Source organism: Rhipicephalus sanguineus, chromosome 3, assembly GCF_013339695.2.
Source record: "Rhipicephalus sanguineus isolate Rsan-2018 chromosome 3, BIME_Rsan_1.4, whole genome shotgun sequence".
Taxonomy (NCBI): domain Eukaryota; kingdom Metazoa; phylum Arthropoda; class Arachnida; order Ixodida; family Ixodidae; genus Rhipicephalus; species Rhipicephalus sanguineus.
This window is the reverse complement of record NC_051178.1, coordinates 130,158,763-130,177,799: the sequence shown is the minus strand read 5'-3', so window position 1 is coordinate 130,177,799 and position 19,037 is coordinate 130,158,763. Positions and strand designations below refer to the sequence as shown.

At 48.0% G+C, this 19,037-nt stretch overlaps 1 protein-coding gene and 1 non-coding gene across 2 annotated transcripts; one reads left to right on the top strand and one right to left on the bottom strand.

The window, feature by feature from the left end:
- Positions 1 to 401: 401 nt before the first annotated feature.
- On the bottom strand, positions 402 to 18,699 carry LOC119385845 (high affinity cAMP-specific and IBMX-insensitive 3',5'-cyclic phosphodiesterase 8B). The gene is made up of 15 exons (XM_049414132.1): positions 18,619 to 18,699; positions 17,781 to 17,837; positions 11,935 to 12,125; positions 11,284 to 11,343; positions 10,208 to 10,265; positions 9,446 to 9,613; positions 8,202 to 8,434; positions 7,112 to 7,182; positions 6,066 to 6,136; positions 4,680 to 4,853; positions 3,641 to 3,698; positions 3,383 to 3,539; positions 2,501 to 2,708; positions 1,356 to 1,486; positions 402 to 651 (listed from the first exon to the last, which is right to left on the bottom strand). Exons 1-15 carry the CDS (start codon positions 18,697 to 18,699, stop codon positions 402 to 404), a joined length of 1,968 nt encoding a protein of 655 aa, XP_049270089.1.
- Trnad-guc (transfer RNA aspartic acid (anticodon GUC)) lies at positions 15,975 to 16,046 on the top strand. Its single transcript has one exon. It is a non-coding gene; the product is annotated as a tRNA-Asp (tRNA).
- Positions 18,700 to 19,037: the final 338 nt, after the last annotated feature.

Here is a 19,037-nt window from a genome sequence, read left to right as displayed (position 1 = left end):
TGAACGTCGGGCCGGTCGGGCGGGGCTCGCAGCCCGTTGCTGTCGGGCTCGGGCGGGCCTTCGACGAAATCAGCGGCCCGGGCCGGGCTCGGGCTCGGAAATACGGCCCGTGCACAGCTCTAGCCAGTTTCCTCTGACGCTGCCCTGTGATACTGCATTTATCTGCGAGATGGCTCTTGGGAGTATGCCCTCCACCCAGAGTTGCCGCACCTTTTCAAGATACTCCTCTGAAGTATACCTCATACCAGAACCAGAGCAACCCCAGTCACAGTCGTATAGCGTATAGCGGACACAAATACTGTTCCCAAAACGCCGCTACCCAGACGGACCCGTACTTAACCTTGGTCGCTATAGTAGCATATATTAAATAATTATGAAGTAAAATGAACTACAACGCGAGGTTACGTGCTTTTAGTCCTTGTCACCTCTGGTCCAAACGCGTCGTCGTCTTGGGCGGGTTTCTGAAAGGCGTTGAGAAACTTGGACAGGTGCTCGAAATGCTTCGTCATCTCTGTAGCCAGCACCATGTCGATGATGGAAGCTCGCACCGAACGGTAGACGTCACGCTCCATGTTCTGGAAGATGTTCACCTTCTCGTCCGACAGCGTCAGTTTGAAGCCCAATGCTGCGTGGTGAGTCTCGAGCACCGACCTACAACGGGAATTCAACTGCTGAGGTCGCGCTTTTTCAGCGCTATATACAGCAGCAATGTCCTGGATTTGCCATGCAGTTCAAGCCGGTATCAGATGCCATATCCTTTGCTTTTACTGTAATCTTGGTAGGCATGTGTGTCTTGTTGATACTCGGCCGATCTTTCGAAATGTGATTTTGTTTAACATGCTGCTGGATCCCATTGTGTTACGCTGGCGTACTGCGGTGAACTTCAAGAGATGTAAAAAGTAGCGTCTACCCAAAACTGCGGGGAAATGACTGCTGGGAAGCTTATGATATTCATATTGGTTGCATCTGAGCACCTAAGAATTCGTGCGCGCGGCTTCAATGTATGTACCTACGCAACTGGGCGAACAGCATATATGTAAAAGCGTGGCATGGACCAGACAGCAGAGTGCTGCAGACATGTACTTGTCTAATAAATCTCCGTTTCCCCGCTGTTCTATTTCTTTACTTGTCTTATGTACGTGTACTTTCTTTAGAGTATTGAGCTAATCACCAACGTAAAATTACCAGGTTATGTCTTCCGCAGTATACTAATGATAGATGAACAATATGAAAGCACTCTTAGCGCACCTTAGTGGTCACGACGCATTTGCACAACAGACATGGTTAAATTGATTGCGCGGTACAGAAGCATGCTGTTGAATCTGAAGTCAGACCCGTGGGCCTTTAGCACGCACCGATCGTTGTAGAGAATGGCTAGCGGATCCTGGGAGTTACAGAGGAATGGAGTTGACCTCCCGGGGTGGTCGACGTCGTGAATGACGGCCGACAGGAGACAGATGGCTTCGTCTAGCGGGTCAAATATGTCCTGCAGCATTCAGGGAATAGTACAATTGTAAAGATTTTCCGATACCACTGGAACACGAGCGGAAGCGCAGTTGTATGCATAAACCTAAAGGCGACAGTTTAAAAGCATTTCGTCGAGCGTTGCTGAACAACTTCCACATTATGAAGTTTCCAGTTATTGAAGCTTCTTACACGTTGCTCCGCTAAACACGTTGCTCCGCTAAACACGTTGCTCCGCTAAACACGTTGCTCCGCCGAACACGTTGCTCCGCTAAACACTAACCGCGGTTTTGCCACTAACTGCCCGTTGTAATGAAAAGAACCAGCGTGCCGTAGCAAAGACGATGTCCGTCTTGTGCCGCAATAGGCGGCAAACAAAGCTGCAGCATTCTTTTGAAATGTTTAAACTGGTTCTTCATAACTACGTAAGTCATTTTACTATCACGGGATTTTGAATATATTCGGAAGCGTGCCGAACCCAGCTCGCATAGGCCCCTCCAATAATTCCTCATTTCTTGCTTTTACGTGTAAGTGGTGGTGCAGAATAGTTAACCTGAAAGGCCATCTTTCTCAGTCATTTTCAATTCCGTCAGAACGAAAGCAATGACCCTTTTAAGGACGGTTAATGCACCACGCTTGCACCGTCCCCGCAGTTTATTCGTGAATATTCGCCAGGCATCTTTCTTCACATTATATTTGACGAGTCAGAAACTACGCTATTTAACTGGGGTGTACGTCGGTCAGCCCGCTGAGCAGGGAAGAAATCTTGCGAAGTTTTGCCGCCCAGTTTCGCTAGTTAGGAACAGCAACAGCAAAGTAAGGCCATGGTATAGTGCACACAGGCGGTACTAAAGCACTGTGAGGATCAGCAAAACAAACCAGAAACCTTGTACTCAGCAGAATGTGGCGCCTGTTCGCACACGTGTTTGAAAACGTACGTTCCACATGTTATTTTGCCCTGTGGCAAACATAGTATACCTTTTGACTGCTGCAGCACACGTCACATGCAGCACAGCTCACATGCAACACGCCTTACCTTGTTTCTCAGCCTTAGCAGAAAGTACGCCGTTGCTTGCATCACATCTGCCGCGTGCGTCGAGGTATGGTACGGGTTGTCCTGGTAGTGCGACTCAATCAGCTGCAGCCAGTTACTTATGATGGTGTCGCCGCACTCCAGACTGGTGTGCACGCTGAATTTGGCAAAGACGGACATGCCCAGCCAGATGAGCGGCCTGCGTAGAACTCTATGCGTTGAAGCCCGCTTGCAGGCTCACCTGGCCCAGTGTCTGAGTTCACATAGCTTTTCGTTCCTTCTCTTTACCATTGGTCGGCCGCCTTCGATATATGTCAAGCATCGCGAATGGATGGCCCGAGATTTATGGCGGAATAAATTTTCGGCAGATACATGTAAAAGGGACAATTGTGCAATGTTTTGTTGTTCGTAAATCCCCTCCTGCCGTTTGACCGCTTTTGCTAAAGATACGTCCAGCATCAGGATAGGCTGGGATTCTCTCGTACTCTAGAATTCGCAAATTTTGCAAATACGAAAATCTTCCACCCCCCCCCCTCTCTTTGCCCTTCATTGGCAAGGTACTGTTGCCGCGCAAATCGACCATTTGATAAGCTGCAGTTGGAGCCAATTGCTTTACACACTGTCTTTAATATAAACACGTTCTTGCACACTACCAAGAATGACATCACTACGAAATGGTAATCGCATAACGCAGAACGCGCTTACTTTGCACGATTTTGTAGTACATTTTGAACATACCTGACGTGCACGCTTATCAAAAACTATCAATACTTGTTACACATCGATTCGCCATACAGAGATCACCGGGAATTAACTGCCAGAAAACCTCGAAAGGTTCAGCTGCAGACGTGCAGACATCGAGTACATGGAAATGTGTGTACGCACCGTCGTGAGGTGTGCGACTCCAGTTCGATGATGTCGAAGTCCCACTTGACGTCGTTCTCGAGCAGCTCTCGGATCTTGGAAGGTGCTGCGGCCAGGCTGGGCGAGAGGCAGCCGTGCGCCGTCGCCGTCGTCGACGGCGTCGCCTTCACAACGTTCACTGCATCCACCAAGCGGGAGGAAGGCCACACGCTTAAGGACTCGGTACGAGACCGTTACGTGGAGGTCTTTTCCTATATTGACGCAGCAGCGGCACAATACCTTTCATCAGCGCAGTCTCGTGAGACAGTCGCCGGACGCCCGTCGGTTTCTGGCCGGTCTGCGAGCGAGAAGCAACAAGCGTCGTCGCGCTGTGTATCAAAACAGCCGGACTCGCTACGCTCTTTGACATAGGCGTGCGCAGGGTTCTCCATTAAAGGCGGGGGGGGGGGGGCTATGTTTCATCGCACCCCTCCCCCCTCACCCCGCTTCCCGTTGGTCGAGTTCAAAAGACAACATGCTTCAGAATGGATAAAAATGCAAATTAAGTGACGACGTGTTTCTCAAAAAGCCCTGCCTTTGGTCCCTGGCTTCCCTGGAACAAAGATGGAAAGTGAACAGTTCTTGGCATGCAACATCAGGGGTCTTCGGCCACCATTATCGTCAAAAACCTGCTTGGCTGTAACCCTGCTTTGACTGAGCAAAAAGTATGGGGCAGTCTTAGCGGAGCTCCCCCCCGCCCTCCTGCCCCGTGCGCAAGCCTATGCTCTTGGACATTGCGTCCTGCGCACCCAGCCCCAGCTTTTTCATAATATCGAGCGCAGCTGCTTATATTTGGACTAGGGCGTGTGCCAGTAATAACGATACTCGGGTAGCAATCTTCTTCCAATAGCTGTGCTGGCACTGTGCGCTCCGTTTTCGCAGCATATAACGTCAAGGTGTCGCAGTGCTTGTCGTTGACAGAAGGTGTTCGTGACAGCGAACGCCGGCCGGTCGTGACAGTCACAGAGACGAGCACCAAGGCGCCAGCCAATAACATATGTATACGGTCACCGCAGAAAAAGATTAGCACAAGCGGCCATTGGCCGGAACGGTCGCTCGTGCTAATCTTTTTCTGCGGTGACTATACATAGATATTTTCCATATGATTTGAGGGATTGTCCCCTGGTGGGTGTATATATAATCCCCTACAAAAAATAATATAATCCCCTACAAAAAATAATGCGCTTTTCACGTTGCATATGTTGCGACGAAGACTCCGCATATGCTATAGAGAGACTGCTTGCGTGCAACTGTAAAAATTACCGCAATGTTAACGTACGGAAGTGAGTCCCGCGACCAGGTCTGATGTCATCTGGTCCTCGGCCTTTCCCATGCTGGCACTCAGTTGCGGGTTGTACAGTTCAGTAGACCGCAGGATGTCGATGACGCGGTCCAGTGACTGGCTCACGGAGGCTGCGCAGTTTTCTTTCGTCGCCATCAGCATGTTGACTACCTGTGAACAGGTTAGTTTAAAAGGAAACCCCATCGATATGAACTTAAGTGCAGAAGGTTGAATTATTCGGAAATTATAAGTTCTGCAAAGTTCTCAGAACTCAACACCAACTTGACTTTTCTTGTGCGTATACCGTAAGAGACAATCCTCGCACAAAAAAAAAAAATTAAATGAACTTATATTCTTAGGGTAACACTTGCGAGTAGGAGCGGTGGCTTCAACTACATTCCTCGCTGTATACCGGTGACTCGCTTCCAGTGTCAGCCACTCACGCGCAGTGAAATACTATAAAATGATTTAACTTGCTGAGACAGCTCGATGTCTGGACATTTGTCCGAGACTCGGCCAACGAATCGGGGACATTTTTTAGGAGGCCCTTGGCCGAACTTTTACAGTTTTAATTTAAGTACTTAAATTGTGACTATACAGGCCTTCAAGAGGGCACGCGAGTATGCATTCGATGGGTGGCCGGCAATGTTATCGCATTCGCCAAATCGTTCTCATTTCTTCATCTATCTCTGTGCAAGTTCATTTAAATACAGTTATAGGCGGCGGGACGGTGCGCTCATGCATACGGATACACAGCGCGCACCCACCATCTTTCACCCACCGCAGTATAAAAACGTCGAATGCATGCATATACTTCGGTACATTCCTATGTGTCGGAGTATATATGTGAGCTACCGGAGTTTAGCGGGAACATTCTCCTACAAGACCTCCCAGCTGTGTACAGTTTCGTTTTACAGCACACACACACACACACACACACACACACACACACACACACACACACACACACACACACACACACACACACACACACACACACACACACACACACACACACACACACACACGCACGCACGCACACACACACACACACACACACACACACACACACGCACGCACGCACACACACACACACACACACACACACACACACACACACACACACACACACACACACACGCACGCACGCACGCACGCACGCACGCACGCACACACACACACACACACACACCAATGAGTCCGAACTATATACGAGACGTTTGCATTTGAACTGCCTTGCCTTCTTGCCATGCGTGCCAACATTATCATGTCACATTGTGGTTACCGCGGATGTGTTATAGGCTAATGTCAGCGGTCATCTTTGGTGCAAGGCGGGGTGTGCCGTTTTTATTTGTACGTCCTGCGTGGTATATGGAGGCGTACCTTTGTCACAGGACCTTCGATCGTCATCGCTTGGTACTTCGCTGCGCACGCCTGTCGCTTGTTGGAGCCGGCTGCATGTGAGTGGGAATAAAGGATCCACGTTGCATCATACCCAACTATAGCATAAGATCCCACATATGCACTGCGCGTCTTCATTGTAAGTAATGGTCTTTACTAAATTCAGGTACCAAACTTGCAGAGAGTGGACATGTACCGTGAAATGGTGCGAGTCTGTCGCAGCAGCCTTCACAGCCAAGCGTAAACCAAATAAGCAGCCATAACAGCTAGAGAATGATGCGACCTAGCGGAAGCGTAGCCAGAAATTTTTTTCGGGGGGGGGGGGGGGGGTCAACCCCCCAACTCCCCCTCCCCGCTGGCTACGCCCCTAGGACTTAGGAGCATGCTTTCATCGTCATATGCAAATGAAAAGCTCCCGTCGCCACGTGGACATGCCGAAGTTCAAGTTTCCAACAAACAAATGTTCTTTAGCATGACTGTTGTAATAGTTGGTCTTGTATTATCACAATGTTGATTTAGCACAAATTAATCTTCGTTGTGTTTAATTTGCACTAAATCAACGCAGAGACGATAAATATCGCATGTTTTTTAACGTATATAGCCTTGGACAAAACAGTTATGTGATAAACGTTGCGAAAGCGAAGTCAGGAGGAAGATAACTGTATGGTGTACCAGAGCGTAGAGGTACTATATATAGTTTGGGTAGGAAGAATTATGGTAAAGCTACGAAGGCCCTGTTTCAATGATCAAGTATTTCCTAACGCGATAATCGACATCTTGACGAGAAGTTTCATCCTCGTTCGGTTCTCTCGAATCTGATGAGGTGTAACGATACGCAAGTTATCGAGGAAACCGCGATGACGTTGCTATCTACATGATTCCTCATCGCTTAGTCATTACTGTAACGTTAAGAACGAAACAAACAAAACTTCCGAAGCATAGACAAAAAGAACAAATAAAAGAAAAGGATTGCCAAAGTGACGAACAGCGCCCTGTTTCTCAGATATGACGGCTGCAGCAAAGCTCACCAGTGTCGGGCGAGAAGGGCCTGTCCAGGAGAAAAGGGTTCTCCTTGACGTACACCACGTGGTCCATCTTCCTGTGCGCGCGATACGCCGGGAGAAGAAAGGATTTACGAGTCTTATTCGTGACAATTAAGGTCAACCGAACAAAAGGAACTGCGCAAAGGGACGCCATGAAGACACCACGACGTAGCCGCCGGTGCCCGTAACCGCTATCGCTCGAAATAAGAAACAAGAAAAGCTAAATAAAAAAACTTCCAGGATGAAACGGGGTTCGAACCTGGGCCCTCTGCGTGGGATTCCTGTATTCTACCTCAGAGTCACGCGGGTGCTTAAGTTAGAGTCACGCGGGTGCTTAAAGTCAGAGTCACGCGGGTGCTTAAAAAGACAGACTTCATGTTGGGAAGGAACCACAACATATGTAATGTAGCGTGGTAGAAGAGTAAAATAACAACCAGGCGTCACACAATGCGAACTGCGCAACGAGTGGGTTGTTTAATGCTTCCAACCCATTACAAAAGGTCGTGGCGTCCGCTGACGAAGGGACGCAACTTATTGCCCCCTTGTCATCTCCCTCTCTGCGTAGCTTTCACTGCGCTCGGTGTTACGAAAGGGGAGAAAAAGCGCTTAAAGCGTGCGGTAAATCCCTCAAACCCCTCTCGACGGATCCTAAAAATTTTTGAGGCAGTCGATTCGTGAGGCAAGAAGCTCTTTTAATGATGCCATTAGACGCTTACTCGGAAAAGTGTTGCAGGCCCCTTGAATCTAGAACACCCGTTTCACTTCGTTTATACGTTTTTTTTAACAGGTACTCACAAAAAAAAAGAGTATCTGTTACTCCTTTTGGTAGTTCCTAGCTGACTTGCAACATACATCACTTTATTTAAAGATACACGTATTAACTATTTTGTAGAGTCGCACCTCCCACGACTCTCCGAAGAGAGTGTAATGATATCAAAAGAGAGTTAACGTGTGTATTTAAAAGAGTTATATATGCGGGAAGTCAGGACTCTCCAAAAAGAGTAACGGAACTCTTTTTCCGTATGGAGTGTCGGCGGAATGACTGCGTTTCTGTGTGCAAGTATGCATTAAATACCCTGGCCCAGTGATGTCGACGGGCGCAATCTTGCTCAAGACGGGAACGCATTCGCCGGACCTGCGGCGCTGGAATAGCGTGCCCTGCCACGGGTGGCCCTTGTGGAGCTCGGCGCTGATGTGCTCGGCCACTTCCGCCTTCAGGGCTCCGGTGCGGTGCAGCTCTTGGGCGTCCTCGCCCAGCAGTTCTTCCGCCGTGTAACCCACTAACCTCTCGGCTGCGTGGTTCATGAACTGCGCAGAACACGGGATTCAATGTGAACATTCCTGCTACACCGCTATTAGTTCAGTGTCAGGAAAAACGCTATAGATGATATTTATATTTTATTGCGCAAGTGCCAATGATGACCAAAGAGCGACAATAGGCGAGGAAAGCTGAAGAATACGATAAATGTACTGGGTTGACGCAGTTACGCCCACAGTCGTACAAGGCACAAACTCTGTGAATTTCCGTATATATCTTCCTGTATATCTCTCCCTACATATGTAACCCCCAACACAAGTACGCTCAATATAAGCTGAACTGAGCTCGACTCAACTGAACTGAATACACAGGCCATCGTTAATATACATACCACTAGAACAAGCCTCTTCCCTCAGCCGATTTGATTATGGGCAAGCTATTTCTGACGAACACTCACAAGCAACGTATGATTATACACTCATTGAGAGGTTCGCGTCTCCCAACACTAACCGTGTGCAAGCCAGGGGCAAGTTGTACCCATCTCAAGCTTGCCTAAAAGGTTCGTGTTTCTCTGCCACTTGTGATGCGTAACGAACGGGGCTAATGGTCTCGCAGATGGATAGCTGGTTTCCCTCAATGTCTTTCGTGTTTGTTATTCACAGTTTATATCAACGCGTACGTGGTAGCAATGGTCGTAACTAGAGTTACTGTATATGCTACCTTTAAGTAGCAGAGTTGCGCATCTGTCTTCCAAACGCCGCTAGCAACCATGCATTGCGGAGAAGATGACGCTCGGGCCAATTTTTGTATTTCTCTTTGGCGCCGCTGCAACGAACTGGATTGACACTATAGTGGTCGTAACTAGACTTACTGTATATGTAGCATATACAGAACTCTTGTAACAACACAGGCTCGGCGCTGTGCGGTGACCATCCGAAGCTGGTGTTTCCCGTACTCTATTCGCAACAACCACATCCAGAGGCTGTAGGTTCAGAGTGGACGACAGGGCTAAACTTGCAAGTGCGGACAAAGGCGAGCCGCGCGTATAAAGGCACGCCCACCTGTATATCGTGCGAAGGTCCGGTGACGATGACGCCGTCTCGGGTGAAGTGCAGTGCTGAGAAGAGCGCCTCGGAGGCCTCGAGCTTCCGCAGGTTGGCCAGGTCGTTGTGCTCGATTTGGATCATCTCGTTCAGGCAAACGCCGTGGGAGCACGTTTCAGTGAGCCACTACAGTCGAAAAGGATTATCCAATCTACAGCGTGTCGCCGTATTGCGAAAAAAAAAAAAACGTGCCACATAATCATATCGTTGTTTTAGCACGTAAAACACCAACAGTTATCGCCTAAATGTAAAAAAAACAGATTGCTGACTTCTTGATGAGTATGCAGAAGTATATCGGGACGTACATGCAAATGGGTGTCTAGATTGCACTAGTGCAGGTGGTGTCAGAAGAACATTTAAAGTGGTATTTGCTTTATATGTAGAAGTAATGTCTTCTATAAATTTATATAAGGATTCCTCTTCTGTATAGAAGTGTAATCTGCGAAAACTATATTCCTCTGGATCGTCGCTCATTCGTACAGGGACAACGTTGATTATAATACAACCAGCCCGTTTTCGATTCTATAGTGTGTCTTTGTTTGACGGTTTTTCATGTGGAAATCTTTGTACCCTTTGACTTTGCAGCAATGCATAATGCTTGCACGCGCGCGCACGCACGCACGTACACTTCACCTACGTGCACGCAGCCACAACAGTGCGCTATAGGGAAAGATCGACATGAAATTTTATTTTAGAACGTGTATGATCGTGTTGAATTACCCTGCTGAAACCGTACTTGAGCAGTGGTACGATAGCCGCGTCTTCCTTGTCGGCCAGCCTGCAAGGCAAAGAACAATTGGAGAGACCACGCGTTAATGTCATGTCCTGTTTTGGTCAGGTATAATATAGTCGACTGAAAGAAAAAAAAAAGAAACAGCGACTTATTATTGACGTGTTTGATGCAGATCACCTAATGACGCAGCATGATGTAGCGTGGTGGTAATGCCTGTCTTCGCTTTGCTGGGACAAAAAGTACTGAAACATTGTAAGTACATGTCTAACTGCGATTAAGAGGCAGAAGAGGTGAAAAATCCTTGAAGAGCGGATGTCGGTGGAGCCGCCGTTTCAACAAGCCGCTTGTCGAAACGTCGGCTCCCCTGACATCCACTCTTCAAGGATTTTTCATCTCTATGATTATAGGGACACTATAGTGAAACAATGAAATCCACTGATAAATGATGCTCCGAAAACTCTATTGTCGTTAATTCGACCACCATATAGGCTTATTATTAGAAAAGAAAATCAATGCCGAAGTTTCATTTTTAAATTTCGCGACGAAATCTCCGCACGTGACGATTTCAAACCGCCTTTTTCGTATTTTGGCGACATTGGTTCAACGAAATATCCTGAAACTTGGTATGCTGCATATCTGGCCCCTGCAGAGGATAATGTACTACACATTCGCCGGTTAGGAATTACGTAGGCCCTATAGTAGACACCGTTGAAATCTATGACGTCACGGCGATTGGTGCTGGAGCTTCAAGGTGGCGTCGCCACCGGTATTTTGTTTTTGCGCGTTTTCTCCTTTACCAAATGTCTTCTCGCGGCAAGCGTGGCGATTTTGGTAGTGTGAAATAGTTAATTTACAAGTACGGGAAAAATCGTTCTTTTTTCCTCTTTAGTGTCCCTTTAAGAGGGACACTGGCTACCCTATATCGTAAAGCCCGTTCTCAGTTCCACCTTTCTTGTCTTTCTTCCAGCTGCATGCAGTGCAGACCGCAAATAACCATCGCCTGCTACGGGTTTGTTGATTATATGCAGCGGTGACCGACGGCAAATGCAAATGTGTCACTCACGCTCTCTTAACGACAGCCACGATGCACGAGAACTGGCTGCCTCTGTTGCCTCGCAGAGTCCTGTCGGAGAATGATAAAAATACGTGGAAGAGATCAAATATTTAGCAGATTAGTCTAATTAAAAGCTATTGGACGAAATGGCGAGCTTATAAAATTATCAGGCATATAGATGGGTTCGGCTGGCACACATTGGAAATTTTCAGGAGGCCTCGCCAATGCGATAAATGCAGAATAAGCCATGTACGGGAACCTAAGCGCATTTTTCCCTAAGTGTACTGGGCGAATAACTGTACTGCACCGAACTGTAAAAATTAACGCGAGACGTGGGCGAAAGGTCAAGCACTAGGGTGCCTCGATGCCAGCGCCGCCATCGAAAACCCTATCAAGCATGAGTTAATTGGCTGCATTGAACGCTCTATTGAATTTTTCGCGCTTTACGTAGCTGTTGACAAAGGCATACTGCCTGTTGGCGGCATGTATCAGTATGTCGGCAAGTCAAATTTCACTGAAGGAAAGCCCGAGTAACAACACAAAACCTGAAAGCACGCGGTGGGGCAGGCTAGCGATCAAGGACCACAGTCGGCTGACTGCAACGCGTCACTGCTGCCGTTACGACGAAGTCCTCACGAATGTAATGCGTAATAACACGACCTGCACAGGGCTGTCGGGTCCATGCTGCCCTTTCCTCGCGCGTCGATGAACACCAGGTGCGGGCGCTCGTTGAAAAAATTCTCGACGGCCTCCTCAGCCGTGGTGCTCAGGCTGCACGCGTAGTGCATCTTCTCGGCGGCCCACTTGAGCGCTTCGTACTGCGCGTCCTCTTTGGTGAACACGAACATCACCTGCATGGAAAAAGGTCATTTCCACTTTAGCGCAATGACGGCAATTGTGATCATGACAGAGAGTACACTATACGCTCAACGCTCTTAGATGTGTTTATTGCAATACCCACCATTATGATAGAACAAATTATATAATGACGGTGGATTATGGAAATAAAGGATGGAGAAATTTTCACTAGGGCGGCATTTTTGAAACCTGTGCACCGCAAGCGATAATGATAATTATATCTGGAGTTTAACGTCCCAAAACCAGGAGATGATTATGAGAGACGCCGTAGTGGAGGGCTCCAAAAATTTCGACCACCTGGGGTTCTTTAACGTGCACCTAAATCTAAGTACACAGGCCTCAAACATTTTCGCCTCCATCGAAAATGCAGCCGCCGCAGCCGGGATTCGATCCCGCGACCTTCGGGTGAGTAGTCGAGCGCCGTAACCACTACACCACCGTGGCGGGGCTGTGCACCGCAAGCGAGTATGTCTACTTTTCTTCAAGCTCAATAAAGATTAAATATCGAGTCATATGCAAAAGAGCGTTGACCACGCTCCCATATTTAGTGAACAGAAACCAAAGCGCTTGTGAACAATGCGGTCAGTGCAGCATAACTACGAAAGCTCTAAGAGTTGAAAGTTGCTTGTTGGTGTGCCGTACGACGGAGTTCCAGCACCAGAAGAAAAGAGCGCCACACTATTATTTTATGTGCGAATCTCATGTTCCGGAGCCTGGTGCACCCGTCTAAGCTCATATACAGTGAAACCTCGGTGATAGGAATCTCATGGGACCACCAAAATATTCGTATCATCCGAAATTCGTATCACCAGAAAGCATGGAAAATTAGCATGCGACAAAAGAAAGCTGGTGTACATTTTAATTTATTGTTTTTCAGGGCCGCAGCAACGTCAGGAAGAATCCTGAATGATTGTCAGTTAAGTTTTTAGATGTCGGCAATCATACCAGCACTCGTAAATATACGGCCCGTACGCGCGTATTTAATTAATGAACCAGGTGCGTTGTGACCCGCGACAGCAGTAGCCCCTTCCAAATTTTAGTATGCTTTTTTGCATGACAACGGAGTACTGCGGCGAAAGTAACCTAGGAGGCGCTTTGACGCGGTGGATCAAGGCCACAAAATTACAGAACCACGGTCCTGTGTTATGATTTTGTTATCGCGGAGGCGTTGGGGATGTTTTTTGGGAGATTTACGACCGTGCCCGCACAAGTGCGACCTCAACGGTCACGCATGTTGACTTTGTGAGGCCTCACTCCTTCGCCAAGACCGTCCTCGCCTTCTTTCGGTCCTCGTTCACCTTTCATGTCATGTCTGATGCACGAGGCAGGCACGTGTAAACACAGTACAACGACAGCAGCCTGCGTCGACGCGTTAGAAAGCAAAAAAAAATCACAGCATATCCACGGAGTGAATGATGATGAGTGGGCGAAGCTGCGGAGGTTCATCGGTAAACCGTGAATCTTCCGTGAATTCTGCCCAGTACATCATCACCGACGTGAGATCGGGCGCGTTTATACTAAAGGTTCGATGAGTTATGACGACTTGCAGCTCACTTTAATTTTACATGTACGCTGTGAATTTTCATTGTTTAGAAAACCATTGCTTTAGAAAACATCTGGCGTCTTTCGTTAAGCAGCTGGTGTCTTTTCGTTTTGCTTTAGAAACATCTGGCGTTCTTTCGTTTTGCTTTTAGAAAACATCTGGCGTCTTTCGTTGGTTTATTTCATCAATCAACGGCATTTTGAAGAAAATTTTTATTGTTTAATCACGCACAGGAGAAATCTCACCAGGCACTACCTTGGAGGGAAACAATGGCTGCTAATGGGAATGAGAGACAGAAGAAGTCGGCTTTTAGCTAACACTTACACTTCTACTAACGTTTCCTACTGGAACATACCAATGGCTGCTAATGGGGAATGAGAGACAGAAGAATTCGGCTTTTAGTTACGCACACGCTGCGAATTTTTTATTGTTCAACAACGCACAAGATCTGGTACTAGCGTTACGACTGTTACGCACTACGACTACGACAACTACGAGTGACGAACGGGTGCCGCCTTAAGGAGCTTCGCCCCTAAAAGCATGGCGCTAATGTCCTATGTAATCGAAACGCGGAGGCACACGGAAGCACATAAGAGCCTCAAAGACGGAGGCCGTGACGCGTCTCTGAAGGTTTATTCTGACCGTAATAAAAGTGTTCTTACACCGTGATTCTGACAATATGGCGGTGCGGCGCGCATGCCCACGCTCGCGTTCCCGCGTTCGCACGTGCTTGGCGTGTCTTCCGCGACAGCGCGGACAGCACCTCTTCGTACCTTGGCGGTAGCGTACGTTCGTATCAAACGTCGCTGGGTGAAAATCGGTTCGCAACAACCGTGCTCCATTACATTGCAGGCCAATGGGCCTTGGCCGGGACCAACGAAAAATTCGTATCACCCCGAAATTCGTATGAGCTGTGATCGTATCACCGAGGTTTCACTGTAGTACAGACCTCCTAATTACTACAAATTAACATCCCCAATACTGTCCTTGGCATTATTGCGTGCTAGTTCTCATTAATATTGTGTGTAACAAAGAAAAACGAGCCCTTAAGAAAAGTCATCTTTCCTTCATTCGTAGCGATCGGTCTCGTTCTGGCAGACTTGATGCTTTCAGGTAGTATGCGAGAGATTATTGGTCAGCTGCCAGCTCGTAAAGAGATCACGTGCTACGTGACGCCAACAAGCGAAAAAGAGTGTTCCACACTCGCCGCCATGGCTGCGATTGGCGCTGACTAACACTCCTAGGTCTAAAATGCACATATACGCCCCATAAAGTAAACGGGAGGATGACCGCCGCCGTTGCTCAGTGGTGGAGCATCGGACGCGTTATTCGAAGGTCGCAGGTTCGGTCCCTGCCGGTGGCAAGTTATATTTTCGTCCACTTTAATTTCTTCACATTTATATCCTAATTACTACAAAATAACATCCCCAATACTGTCCTTTGTATCGCTTCGTTTCCACAGTTCGAGATGACGTAACTCGCTGCTTGACGACGTTCCTCCACAGCGTAGATTACCTATGTGCATGTGCTGACCACTGGTTACATATCCGCTCTGTGCCGAAGAGGACGTGTTTACACAGCTGTCAGACAAAAAAAAAAAGAAAAATAGAGAAGGAGATGCACTATGCCCGCGGCATTTCCTCGTCAAGGCGGATGCACACAAAGCTGCACCATTGGGCACGCACTCCACGCTGACGTCATGACCCGGACGGCCGGTGACCCCGCCTTCGGAGAACATTGCGAATTGCCTGAGCAGAACTATTTCTTTAGTCGCCGAGCCGATCAGCTGCAGCGATTCAGTCGTCAGGGCGGCGGCCTGTCCGGATTTCTGTATTTTTTCCGACTATAATCACTTCAGTTAGGGTTGCCACCAGCCCGGTTTAAAGACCGGCCCACCCGGATTTTTTGAACAGTAGGCCGGCTGCCGGTCCGCACTTAACACCGGCCGTCATCAGCCGGTTTTTTTGGCCATTGTATGGCGATTATTACGTTTTTTTTTGCATTTTATAAGCGTGAATTCAAAAACTACGAAGCTTATACTAAATAATGACTGAACATGGCGTCTAATTATTTTCAGCATAAATTCAACCACCTATTTATGTAACCCCCTCTCCCCCTCCCTCCCCGTTCCCCCCGCCCCTTCAATGAGACGGTTTTTATCAAGTTGTAACGTTGCAACCCCACCTTACAGTGCGTTGCGTTGAAGCTATTGTGCTTTAGGCATTCGCCATTGGAGATATAAGATAGCGCTGCGCAGCGCTCCTCGTTATGTACATAGGCAATAAAGAAAGAAAAAAGCTCCTCGTTAGTATAGTGGTCAGTATCCCCGCCTGTCACGCGGGAGACCGGGGTTCGATTCCCCGACGGGGAGGTTTTTTTTTTTTTCGAGAATTATTTCTTTTTAATTTATTAAAAAGAAAATACCCAACTGTTTACTTCCTTTATGATTTTCTTACATGTTCAGCTGCGTGCAAATGATATATCTAATGCGCATTTTCTTTTAATACGGGCTGGTTTAATGTGGCTGGTTGAAACCCGCAAGGGCTTTTTTTAACACGAAAGTGTTTTATGCCGGGGTCCACCAAATACTTCCGTTGCCGGATATGACGTTCATAAAATGGACGCCAACGGGTGAGAAAGAAAAAAAACAAGAAAAAGATCCGCCGCTGGGAATGGAACCGACGACGCTGCGGCCGCGACGGTAAGCGGCAGACGCGAAACCAACTAAGCTATTTGACATGCGCTGTCACCTCACGAACGCGCCTTATATCTTTCACACATTATCTCTCGCACGGTGCTCTCTGTTGGCGGTGTAGATAGGCGGGGCGGAGCGGGGGTGGTGCCGCCGTCTGGGAGAGGTGAAAAGAAGTAATGTGTCACGATAGACACTTACTAGCGCTTACTCCGAGATTGCGTGCGACATCGGAGGTCATGGTTAAAGCGTCTCGATGCCAGCGAGGGACACTGTCCGCGCTGGCGTCGCCGAGGCACCCTAGACGCAGTTACGTTCTTTGCCTTTCACTTCGTGTGAGCGTGCGCCGGCTCATCGGAGTAGTGCAGCTTCCACATGCACCAACGGGATTTCTCTGCCGCCGACTACTTCGATTGCGAGAGCACTGACTAACAAAACCACTGCAATACGTGTTGCAGCAAGGACACGATATCGACGGGCGAATGTCGTGCCTTGGTGAAGCGAAACAGAAGCCAGCAGGACGCACGCGTTTGCTGCTCAAGCTAAGAACCTCTACGAACTAGGCGTCAACATAGGTGCATCCACGCCAATCGATGCTATAGCTGCCAAACAGAATACACATTGTACAAGCTCTCATATATCATTACAGAATAAGCAACACTTCTGTGTAGATACGTTTCACTTTCGTGTTATACCGATTCCTATGACGGAGGGATCAGCCATGTTTTTTTTCTATTTTTTTCCCGTACAGTGTTGCGAATACGGTTCACCAGAACACACAAATACCTCGGAAAACGTTGTACGGCAAAGCATACCTGTTTCGCTCTTTGTACATAGCGAAATGGCGTGGGCGTTTGATTGTCGTTTTCTCTACTGATGCACTCCACACGGATCGAGCCACTTGCACTAACGTGGCAGTATCGTTGAAATACATTAGTTCATGGTTTCCCTTTCTTCCCATTGCCGATGATAAACCATGTTAAGCATGAAATGCTTTTAGCACCCGTTGTCGGCGTCCTTCAAGTGTCCTTGAACAATAAAGCGATCGCCGTTATCCGGGCACTCGAACGGCGAATATCACGGCCTCGAAGGTATAGAGGACATTATTTATAATATCTACAATGAACTGCAATTAAACACTACAAATAACGCCCCCTATGCCTTCCTTGGCTAGTTCATTGTCTGATTGGTTTCATCATATACAAACAGACATACGTATACGGGGGTCGAATCCCCTCTCCACGAAATGGAATCCCGACTGCGCCCCTGCACGACGAGTTGAGCTCGTCATAAATAAACAAGTTCCAATCGCTCGTGGCAAAGTGAAGTACTCTAGGTCTCTCGAAGTGTCAGGCATGGCGCAGACGTATGAAGAGTTGAAAACATGCCACCAGCTAGTCACTGTATACTTACTCTGACGGCCGGCAGAGTGAGGTACATCGAGCCGAACTTGAACGCGACGGTCCCTTCCTGCAAGAAAAAAAAAAAGCGGTTTGCTTTAGTCGCACTGCGAGTGAGGTGATGAACGAACACCATGTTATAGCGATACACCAACATCGAATGACCGGCTTAGATGTCTAGTTCCTGAAAAAATTGGAGGAACTATGAAAGAAAGCCCTCGCCGTGATTGCAATCACGTTTAATCGGAAAACCAACGGACACATGAAACATCACGTGGCGCACGCGGAGGGGTGTGTACTTCGCATGCCAAGGTGCCTCCAGGCGAATTTGAAGAAACTGTTACACGTAAGAGAAACATTTGAATTCTGTGTTGACTGTATTGCAAAAATTTGTTTTTCATCTGTGTTTACTTAATAATTGAACGCTCAAATCCGATAAGCTGAAAAATACAAACACGAAGTTTCATAAATACGAACAGTACCGTGTACTGCTGCAGACAGAGCTGACCATCGGCACATCTGTGGTGGCGATGGATCTAAGGCCATCGTAGCCAGAATTTTTGCTTTTTTTTTTTAGGGTTGAGGGTAGAGTCCGTCCCTTTTATGTCCATGCATGTGTGTGTGTGGGCGTATATACACACATACAAAATAGACAAATTCCGGGGGGGGGGGTGTACCCCAACCACCCCCGCTGGCTACGCCGCTGATGGGGCTAATATATACGCTGATACGGCATACGTGTGCTGTCTGTGTGACTCATTCGTCAAGACGACAGAAGTAGCAGCAGCCATAGTGAGCAAAGCCCGGGACCATCCGCATATACAGACAGTCGAACTGTGCAATGTACTTACTCCGTGGACAATGCGCTCGAGTGCGACCTTGTACTTCGCGTCCGCGTCGTGGAGGGAGAGTCCGTCTTGTGGCGGCGCCATCGCAACTGCGAAACAATGAGGCCAAACAGCGCAATTTACAAGGGTTCTTAGGTTTGCTAGTTGGTTCATGCATGGGCGTCCGGAGAGGGGTGCAAGGGGGGGCGGCTGCCCCCCCCCCTGGAATTTCGGATAATATCTTTCTATGCAGTAGCAATAAGCTGCACACGTTCGTTAGCACACAAAAGGTCCACATATCCGTGTGAAACGGCCTTCAGGATTGCCAGCCAACTTTGCACGTTATTACATATTATTGACTAACCTTGCCGGTCAGGTCACGGTAGTGAACTCCGTCCCCCCCCCCCCCTCTCCCCCATGGATGCACCCCCCTGGAAAAATTT

Excerpts from the sequence above, each read along its gene's own strand:
- LOC119385845 (XM_049414132.1), bottom strand. The coding sequence starts at position 18,699 with ATGGCGCCGCCACAAGACGGACTCTCCCTCCACGACGCGGACGCGAAG. Across the intron at positions 9,614-10,207 it reads TCAAGTACGGTTTCAGCAGG|TGGCTCACTGAAACGTGCTC; the intron begins GTAATTCAACAC and ends TTTCGACTGTAG. Across the intron at positions 1,487-2,500 it reads TGCTAAGGCTGAGAAACAAG|GACATATTTGACCCGCTAGA; the intron begins GTAAGGCGTGTT and ends TGAATGCTGCAG.